At 32.7% G+C, this 10,977-nt stretch overlaps 1 protein-coding gene across 1 annotated transcript; it reads left to right on the top strand.

The window, feature by feature from the left end:
* Window positions 1-4,337: 4,337 nt before the first annotated feature.
* Window positions 4,338-7,304, top strand: LOC114269970 (uncharacterized). Its single transcript, XM_082923059.1, has 4 exons — window positions 4,338-4,469; window positions 4,597-5,112; window positions 6,494-6,725; window positions 6,847-7,304. Exons 1-4 carry the CDS (start codon window positions 4,338-4,340, stop codon window positions 7,302-7,304), a joined length of 1,338 nt encoding a protein of 445 aa, XP_082779185.1.
* The last annotated feature ends 3,673 nt before the right edge of the window (window positions 7,305-10,977 follow it).

The raw sequence follows: 10,977 nt of genomic DNA, 5'->3' as shown, positions 1-10,977 counted from the left end.
GTGGTGATTGGAGGAGCAGGAAAAAAAAGAAAAAGAAAAAGAAAATGTAACAAATGAGAGAGAGAGGGGGTCAAAGGGGGTGAGAGGAAAAGGGGGGATGAATCATTGTTGATAACCAAAATAACAATCAGGTCAAAATTAAGTTATAACCAATCACACAATGAGTCATAATTGTTAAAAAAAAAATTCACCATAAAAGCTTTGATACCAATTGTTGGGAATAAATCTCACTCAAATAATGGAAGCAAAAATAAAATCGAATGGTCACAAGAAAAAGACAACACAATTTTTAACGTGATTTAGACTTAATGCCTATATTTACTTGAGAGAAATAATCTAATATATAAATAAGAGTATAATAATAAGATAAAAATATTCAAAGCCCAACATCAATACTCAAGACCCTTGCTTAAAAGTAACCAAGTCCTTCAACTTGAAGCCCAATAAATTTCTTACTCACTATGATATTTTACATCTCACATTCCTCTTCTCTCCTCTTACACTATTCTCCCTCTTCCTCTCAACTCAATCCATACACTTATGTTTATGGAGTTTGGATTTTCTCAAGTTTACTATCCAACTTGAGGGAGCAGTTAAGCTTAGTAGGCCAATTTTGAGATTGGCCTCAGTGATTTAAATCATTCATTTTTTAAGATTCATTGAGTAAAACCTATACTATGGCATCGTTTGAAAAGTTAACTATTTTAGTAGGCTATTTTAGTTTTTGACTATCTTAGTAGGTTAAAATATTTATATTTGGGAAGACGATTGAATATTTTTTTTTTTTTTTTTTTTTTATAGTTGAATGTGATGTTTGTGAGAGAAAAAGCGAAATGATTATGGGTTTAATATGACATTTTGTCTTATTGACTATTTTAGCCTATTTTGTGTTTTTGTGAATTTTAACCCCCCCTTCCCCCCCAAAAAAAGAAGCCAATTTTTGGCTTCCCAACAAATGTAGTGAAATATGAGGGGCCTCTAAACTCTTAATACTAATGTCTCTCCTACATGACATTATGTGAAGTCTCATTTACTCATTTATCTAATTTTTAATTATTTTTTTAAAATAAACCTAACAAAAAAATGTAAAAATCAAATATATAAACAGATGAAATTAATAAACTTGATCTCTATCTCTCTAATTAAAACTTTGTTAATTAACAAATTTGATCTCTATCTTTATTGATATCTATCTATCTCTCTCTTTTTCTCTTTGTTTTGTTTTGTTTTGTTTTTTTTGGGGGTGGGGGAGGGGGGTGTAAGATGTACGAGACATTCTTAAAAGAAAAATAACTTATTGTGTTTTTTGAAATAGAAAAATAATTGAGTGTGGCTTTTTTTCCCTTTGTGTATCTTAAGTGACATTCTTAATATTATAAATATTTTACAATACTGATATGTCATGAATTTCATAATTGTGTCAATAGCCAATGGACCCAATTTATGTTATGAAGTTACAATATACATATAAAATATTTATATTGTGATATGAGTTTGATTTATGTTTTTGGTTGATTTTGTTTGTCTATAATTAAATTGTCGTTTTTAAAAACTTATTAAGTTAATTAATATATTATTTAACATTCTCTTTCACAATATAAATATTAACTAGCATATCACCCATGATATGCATGGGATTCAATTTAAAAAGACTATTTATGGTTATGTTAAACATATTTTAAAATTGCTAGCATAAAATCTAAGTAATTATGAAACAAGATGTTGGAATTTGTGTGCTTGGTAGTTGTTAGGTTTTTTTTTTTTATTTTTTATAATTAGCGTGTGTTTGGGAAGGCCTCTTCAGGCTATATGAGCCACATGCGACAAAAGAGCCTCATTTAGCCACATGACACCAAAAATGCTTGCTAGGGTTTGAGAGGAACCTTTCTACGGGTAAATTGACCAAATTACCCTCACATCTCCTTCTGATTCATTTCGAAAAAACGCCTCACCACACACACACACAACAGAACTGTTCTAGGGCACGGAAGAAGCGAACGAGGCGATCTCTCCCAACCAACGGCGACTACATCAAAATACGGCTTCGCAGAGGCGATCGGCAGCAGAGTACGCATCTGGCGACGGAGAACAAGAAAGAACCCTTTGTGATACACCACCGATTAACTGGTAACTCTTCCAAACCCTTCTGATTTCGTAGATTTGTGTGAGTGTGTGTTGCCTCTGCTTAGGGTTCATGTCTACAATCCCTTTCTCTGCATACAAGGTTACGATTTGAAAAAATTTGTATGGATATTTGGGGACTCTTTGTTTTAAAAAATTTCCAAATTTTTTGAGTTCAGGCTGGGTTCATTGCAATTTGGGTTCATTATCGACTTGTTGAAGTGCATTTTGTTTTGCTTGGGTTCACATATTTTGGGCACAGATATATATATATATATATATATACATATATCTGTTCTTATATATAAATTTATATTTTTGTGAGTAATGAGGGCCGGTATACGTTCATAGGTGGTTGAGATCCATTAAACATGAAAGTTCTTCCTCTCTGATTTTTGGTTTTGCAATGATCATTAAATGTATGGAAAATTTCAGCTACAAATTCAGAATGTTAGGAATTCATTAGGTGAATGAAATATTTACACATTGCTCCACTGCTAACTCTTAACCCATTTTCCAAATCAATCCACAACATAACTCTGTGAAGAAGGCCGTGTTATGGTTAACGCATATCTGATTCTGCTAAAACACTCTGATGAAACACTCTGATTATTGTCAATGCATTTCGAATGTTACGAATTCAGTACCCGAATGAATTCTTATTTATCAAATTCATGTATACATAAATTCCACAGCTAGTCTCCACCCAGTTGCTGTTCGTATTGTGAATGACCACTGCGAATGCATGTCTGATTCTGTGAAATACCCATTGACTTGTCATGAAATCACGAGTTTATGTTACGGAATTTTATTACCAAACAAGTATGTCCATTTTTCATGTGCATGTCAATTCTGTTATACTTTTATCTCCAATGTGTTTAAAATTAAGTTCAATCTTGCAAGTTATATATATTTTTTCAGTATTGTCAAACACTTGAGTCAAACAGCTGACAATAATAAAACATATTTTACTAGTATAGTAATAATAATGTGCATAATTATAATAAAATGCCATGGTTACAACATAACTCTGTGCAAGTGCATATGGGTCGGTAACTACTCCTACCAATATACTACTGATTGAAGATGCACAATACCCTTATCATAATTCAATGTCCATGATCGGAATCAAAAATTAAATACCGTTTCTCTTTGTACATTTTGTTGTTGATTCATGTAAATTAATAAAAAATGCCGATTGTTGTCATGGCGTAGCATGGCTTCGTTTACCTCTATTGCAACTTCTAGTACATGGCCACGAATGTGTGCCTGTGGACATAGCCCCTGTGTTGTTAAGATTTCTAGGTCCACCAAAAATTCAGGGCGTGCCTACTTTGCATGTCCCCGCCCTTTGGTGAGTGACCTATTCTTTTAGGTCATAACTGTCCTTCTTTAACAACCCATGAAACTAATAGTTCCATAATTTGCACTCATCAGCCCTGTGTTAGTTGGATTGGTTGGTGCGATGAACCCAGGTGAGATAACCAAGACTATGCGTCACCCAGGGATGAATTTGTCATGCAATTGCGGGCTGATGTCATAGACATTCAACATTCCTTGCGTGTCCTTAAGACCATCGTGTATGTGCTATGCATTGTCGTTGTCGTTTTGTTGTTCCGTATGTAAGCAACATTACGATGTTTCAGTATGTACAAACACATTACTATGTTGGTTGTTTATTGGTAGTATGTACAATAGTATGAGTTTAAGCTGCCACATGCTTCCTCCACTTCGAAACGGTAGACGTATTAATGACTATCATAACTATGTGCACTACTACCTTCCATGGAACCTGTGGTAGTATAAAATTAATGTGCAATGGTTATATGCTGGGTAATTTAGCATCCTATCTCTTTGTTTCTTTGTTATTAATGTGTAATGGCTTACGTCTTTGTATATAAGAACCGTATGTGTGATGGTAATCTTTTGTAACCGTACATTAGTAATGGCTTCCATACGTACTTCTCCGCGTACCCAATCCAAAAGCAAAGGCATTGTCACTGACAAGTCAAGCAGTCTTGAAGATACACATAATCATTTAGGCCACATAGGACAGTGCCTCAATCTGAGTTTTCCTGCAGTTGATTGCAAATGAGATAGCTAAAGGCAATCGTCCATTCCTAGTCCTCAGCCAAGCAGGGTACAAGTCCTTGGCACGAAAATTTGAGAGAAAAACAGGAAGAAAACATGGACTCAAACAGTTGAAGAATAAGTACATGTGTTTGAAAAAAGACTGGCAAGCGTGGACAAAGTTGATGGATTCAAGCAAAGGAGTGTCAGGGATAGGGTTTGACTGTGACACTGGTATGTTTCAAGCACCTGAGGAGTGGTGGGACAAGATGAAATCGGTAAGTACATGTACTCTTATGTTTCATATGTGTCATTTACCAGTACATTTTTTACTTTTGTAGTTAAATTTTAATTAATTATATGAAATGTAACGTCATTCTCTTTCATATATCTCTATTTCAACAGATAAACAAGGAGTGTGCCAAGTTTAGGAAAAAAACCTTGGAACATCGTGAGTTGATGGAGACCGTCTTCATGGGGGCATCAGCTATTGGTAAGCACCATTGGACCCTGGGCGAGAAACTTCCTGAAGCTGCTGATGACTCATCTGATTCAGTGCACAGTTTGGAAGCCCAACCATTTGCTGTTCCGATACCCGTAGGAGTACAGGACGTGGATTCAGATTCTTCACTGGAGCATGTTCCGATTGAAAAGGGAAAAAAGAGAAAGACGCCATCGAGCAGCGTTTCAAAGTCTAAGAAGGCAACAAATGGAGTGTCAATTATTGCGGAAAGCATGAACACTCTGACAGATGTGGTGCGAACGAAGAATCAGCAGGTTACGGTGAGGCACCTCACAGGCAACGAATCGCTGTTTACTATTTCAGAGTGCATGCATCGCCTGACAGGTATTACATCACTGGTTGGTACGCCGTTATTCCACTTCGCCTCGACACTTATGGATAACGCCGATTTACGGGAGGTGATGATGTGCCAGCTTGATGACGACTCTATCATAGGGTGGCTTACCTAGAAATAGCTCCAGTGTACTGCGTCGGCGCCTTTCGCAAATCTGTTCGGGGCTCGCCGGATGTGATGTATCGGTGTTACGAGTGTTGAAGATGCCTTTCCTTCTCTTGCATTCTAAAAACTTTTACTTATTAATTTGTTGGCACTGTATTAAAATAGGATGGTTGTGTGTGCATGTTTTTTTTTTTCCTTCGTTTTTGTTTTTTCTTGCTACCTATGGTTTCAAAAACTTGTAGTTCAGTGCATGGGTTGACACAATGGAAGCATGGTTGTGCACGCTTTCTGAGAAATGAATGGAATGTTTCTGTTCAAATTAAATGTATGGATATTTTCGAGAAAGGCAACAACGGATTTGCTTGCTAGCTTTGTGTATGTTTATATTTTGCAAAGTTCACTGTTAGTTTCATATTTGACGTCAACTTTTGTGGTTGTCACAACCATGGTCCCCCTGTAAATTCAAGTTTAGCAGGTTTACAATTTTTCCATTTTTCATATCATTATGTGTGAAAAATCTATAAGTTTAACAATCCTTAAATTATTATCAACATTTCGAATTTTGTAATTGCACATTTTCAAATTTATTGACTCGATGAAGGGGAAGCAAACTGATTGAAAACAGTGCGACTCTTGTAGGTTTCGCATCAACGAAGACGTAATGAATCCCTGGGATGGAAGCAACAATGACAGAATAACGGAAATGCTTAATCAAATGGCGGTCCAGGTGCAACAAGAACACAATTGTACATTTCTACAAGCATGCCAGTATGCGACAGAGTGGTACCAAAAACACATGGCTAAAACGCCATGTCGCACTTCTATACTGACCGTGAATGCATGGATATCCGAACTATATGCGGGCCATATGGGCCGATTTGAGGAAAACGTGTCCATGCCTTTAGGAAGTTTTTGTCGCCCTGTGTCAGACATTAGTAAATGATTTTGGGTTACAAGTCCCGCAACGTCCACATGGTTTAGCTGTTGAAGAAAGCGTTGCAATGTTTATCCATGTGTTAAAAGGGAAGCAAAATCAGGAAATCTAAGAACGGTTCCAACATTCGGGAGAGACTGTGTCTCGGTATGTGCATAACGTATTAACTTCCATGAAGAAGTTCACTGTTGTTCATTGCCGGCCCACATACAATCAGCATCGTATACATCCATACGTGCGGTCTAGACGGAAATACCTACCGTTCAAGGTACTACCGAAATATATTATTCACATATACATAAAGAGTGTCAGTTATTTTGTTTTTATTATTAACTGGACGTGATGTATGGAAAAAACAAAACATCGTATACCCTAATAAGCAACAAAATAATTGGGTTGTTTGCAGGACTGCATTGGCGTAATAGATGGAACACATGTAAGTGCATGGGTTACCGGGCCAGATGTAGCAATATATTTCGGTAGGAAATACTGTCACACGCAAAATATCATGGCCGCAGTCGATTTCGACATGTGTTTCATATTCATTTCGTGCGGATGGGAAGGAAGTATGCATGATAGTCGCATATTCAACGAGATACTAACAAATGACAATGTCCCATTCCCACATCCTGACGAAGGTAACACATGCCGATGTTTGTGGATTTAGTGGGCACAGATATAAATTTTTGGTGTCATACATTGTTATCATGTCTGCAGGGAAATAATATCTTGTCGATTCTGGTTATCCAAACTGGATAGGTTACTTAGCACCATTCAAAGGGCACCGTTACCACCAACAAGAATTTCGACATATTGCACGGAATAGGACGACAAACACGCCAAGGAAATTATTTAACAAAGTGCACTCATCCTTACGCAGTGTGGTGGAACGCACTTTCGGTGCTTGGAAAAATCGATGGGGGTTTATTCGAGACATGCCTCGGTATGACTTTGCAAATGTGCAAGTTCAGTTAGTAGGTGTGTCAATGGCATTACATAATTATATACGGCGCAACACAGGTAACCCAACAACTGTTCACCCAATCTGTGACGAGGAAGAGGCTATGAAAATAGTAAATGCCATACCAGAAGTTGAACATGACGAGGATGGTTTAATGGTTGGGGATGAGAACCCGCATATGGCATTGGTGCGCATTCACATATGCGACAAATTATGTTACATGCGTAATAACGGAGTGTTAGGAAATATACAATAGTGGACCTAATTTTCGTAGGGTTGTAACATTACTAATGACACACGTGGAACAGACTGTATTGAAATATATTATCATGTACAATATGTATGTGTTTACACGGGGATATACCCCCTTTCACTTGGTGACGTGCCTAACTTTGAAAAACCAAAATTCACAAGATCGTAAAAGAAAATCCATTTTTTAAAAATTAAAAAAAAAAAAGTTAATGTGAGTGAATAAGAAAATGACAAAATCGTAAATTTAAAAAAAAAAGAAAAAAATACGCCTCATTCAAAAACATTTAAAAAAAAAAACATGAAAATATAAATCACCATTCGCCACGTAATTTACAAATAAATGAAACACATAAATAACAACAAAAGTTCTTCTATACCAATAAAAATAAAGAACAAGAACTAATTCATGTAAAAAAAAAAAAGACAAAAACATAAATTTAAAATGCTAAATTTTTTTTTTAGCAAAATACGCCAAATCCAAACCCAAAATAAAAAAAATTAAAACTTTAAAAAAATGAAAAAAAAAATGCCAAATCCACTTCCAAAATAAAAAAAAAAAATTACGAAAACTACGCCAAATCCAAACCCAACAAAAAAAAAAAAAAATTAAAAAAGCAAAATACGCCAAACCGAAACCCAAAATAAAAAAAATTTTTAAAAAAAATTAAGCAAAAAACGCCACATCCAAACCCAAAATTAAAATAAAGAAATAAATAAATAAATAAAGCAAAATATGGGAAATCCAAACCCAAAATAAAAAAAAAACATAAGCCAAAAAGGGCAGTTTGGTAATTTAACGGGATAACACCTCACCAAAAAGCCAAAAAGCCAAAAAATTCAAAAAGCCCTTCCCAAACCAGGCTTTTAAGCCCAGGCTCAAATAACTAAAAAAGTCAAAAAGCCAAAAAGTCAATCCACTTTCCAAACGGAAGCTTAATTAACTAACCAATAGATTTTTTATTTTTATTTTACATTTTAAATTTTGAAAATCAAAAATTTAGTTTGAGAACTTGGAGCTCTCACATCCCTTCTCATTATCCCATTTTTCTTAATAAAAAAACACTCATTTCTATCGTAATTCTGTTTGATTTATATTTTTAGATCAAAAAATTACCCCCAACTATAAATGGGTACCAATAGAGATATTTGTGTATTTTTATTTTTCTGTTAAAAAAGATATCGATAATAATAAAAATTCATACTTTCCAAAATCAAATATAATCTATATAAAAAATAAAAACAATCTTTCTAAAAACTGGATATAGAAATAAAAACAAAATCACATCAATCTATCTATACAATTATGTAAGCATGGGTCAAAGTTCTAATCAAATTATATTATTTTTTTGTGTGATTATATTATTGGTTCTTTTCATTTTATTGATAATTTTTCTGGTGAAACACTAATAAATTTCAAATAGTAATATTATGAATTGTTTGATTCTTTCTTTTTTCTTATGGACCCAAAGGTCACATTCTAGTGTGTTTTACATAAAGGGCCAAGTATAAACGTGCATGTGTTATATGTTGAGAGACAAATGTTGGTTTTCTCATAATATTAAAATTACTAAACGTAACACTTCAAAAAAAACTCGTTAGTATATTTTTCTCAAACATAACACTACAATATAACACTTTGTAACACTCCAATGTAATATACTGAAAAACTCCTTAGTATATTTTTGTTAAACGTAACAATGCAACATTTCAAAAAAATGTCTTAGTGTACTTTCCCAAACATAACAGTTCAATGTAATACACTAAAAAACTCTTTAATCTACTTTTTTTAAACGTAACATTCCAAGAAAACTCCTTATGTATTTTTTTAAACGTAACACTCCAATCAATATAACACACTAAAATTTTTTTTAGTATATTTTTTTCAAACGTAACACTTCAATGTAACATACTAAAAAACTCTTTAGTATATTTTTCTTAAATGTAACGACGTAATATTCCAAAAAAAAAAAAAAAACTCTTAGTGTATTGATTTTCAAACGAAACACTTTAATCAATGCACTCTAATATAACACTCCAATACAACACCAAAAAATCACACTATTAGAAATATAAATTTTCATGCTCGACAGTTAACACTTCAGCCACCAATCCCCCCAAAATAATCTTCCACATCACACCTCGCCTTTCCATTCTCATCTAAAAAAAGAATCAAAAAATTATAAAAATGAATTACAAAAAAGACATTTAAATTCCAATGACACCAAATCAAATAAACACAACTTTCTAAACAAAAAAGGACTAATTAGTTCATAAAAAATTCTTAAAATTAAATGGATCAATATTCCTCCATATGGGATTTATGGGTAAATTTTTCATTTTTATCTTACCATTGCTTTAATTACTATAATAATCAATATGGCAAGTTTTCTATTTTTCTTTGATTGTAAATATTGGAAAGAATATGCAATAATTTAATTTGGTCCATCTAACTGTATCTATAGTTTTAAAATTTAAAATTTTATATAGAAAGTAAAAAAAATAAAAAATCTAGTAATATTTAACCCATTTCTAATTTGAAATTTAAATTTTTTTCTAAAGAAATTCCAAATATAACTTTAGTCTTATATAATTTTAAAATTTTAAAATATTTATTTAAAGATAATTATCAAAAAATTATTTTTAAAAACTAAAAAATATATGTGGTGTCACAATATTTACTACACATTTATAAATCAAGAAAGAAATTTCAAATGTACAAGTAAAAAGAAATTAAAAAAATATATGTATATATTATTATTCGACATCTAAAAATATATTTTCCATGATTAAAAATACATTATGGTTCTAGATATATCTTTTAACCATATGTAAGTCCTCTCTTTTATTATTTTTAAAATTTATTAAATTTTACATAAAATATACACCGTATAAAACTACAATAAAGATAAATACACAATTAATGTATTGAAAAATTCTTAGAATAAACTAAAATACAAAACTCATAGGATGGAGCGTATTTATTTATTTTTATCTTAAATATAGTTTTTGTAATTTATCCTCTCCCCTTTTTTAATTATTTTTTTACCAATTAAAATATGATATGTTTTTTTATTTATAACTAAGAACATACAATTATTTGTAGAAAAATATTTTTAGAAGAGGTTAAAACTTAATCAATTCTAAATTAGTTTTCTTGTATATTTTAAACAAAATTTATGTTATTATTTAATTTTTAATTGTTTATTTTTTGCTTATGCATAGTACAAGTATCATGCTAGTATTTTTAAAAAGTAAACGGTTCAAATTCCTGAAATCGACTTTAAAATAAATTTACTAAGCTCAAACTCTTCTCACAAAATAGATGATCAACATGAAAAAATTCAATCCCTATACATTATTCAAGATAATTGAAGATATATACAGAGTAAATACACATTCTTTTGGCCTTTTAAATGATGACAACCGAGTACCCACAAAATGCACTATGCATTGCCGTTTGCCAAACCCAAAGCCGGCTGTCCTTGCCACTTCCCTAAACAGTATATACAAAGCATGATGCTTCCAAGCCAAAAAAATGTGCTAGCTAGTTTGGAAGCATGATGTTTTGTATGATTTTAACAAAGTAAATAGACCAAAAATACTTGAGCCAAAAACATCATAGTTTAAACTCCAAAAAAGCACCTTTATTAATCTTCTTATTTCCAAAGCAACAACTC

The sequence above is a fragment of the Camellia sinensis genome, chromosome 4 (assembly GCF_055761805.1).
Source record: "Camellia sinensis isolate YWXY chromosome 4, ASM5576180v1, whole genome shotgun sequence".
NCBI classification, from domain to species: Eukaryota; Viridiplantae; Streptophyta; class Magnoliopsida; order Ericales; family Theaceae; genus Camellia; species Camellia sinensis.
This window is presented reverse-complemented; position numbering and strand designations above follow the sequence as displayed.

Excerpts from the sequence above, each read along its gene's own strand:
- LOC114269970 (XM_082923059.1), top strand. The coding sequence starts at position 4,338 with ATGTGTTTGAAAAAAGACTGGCAAGCGTGGACAAAGTTGATGGATTCA. Across the intron at positions 4,470-4,596 it reads GGTGGGACAAGATGAAATCG|ATAAACAAGGAGTGTGCCAA; the intron begins GTAAGTACATGT and ends CTATTTCAACAG. Across the intron at positions 6,726-6,846 it reads ATTCCCACATCCTGACGAAG|GTTACTTAGCACCATTCAAA; the intron begins GTAACACATGCC and ends CAAACTGGATAG.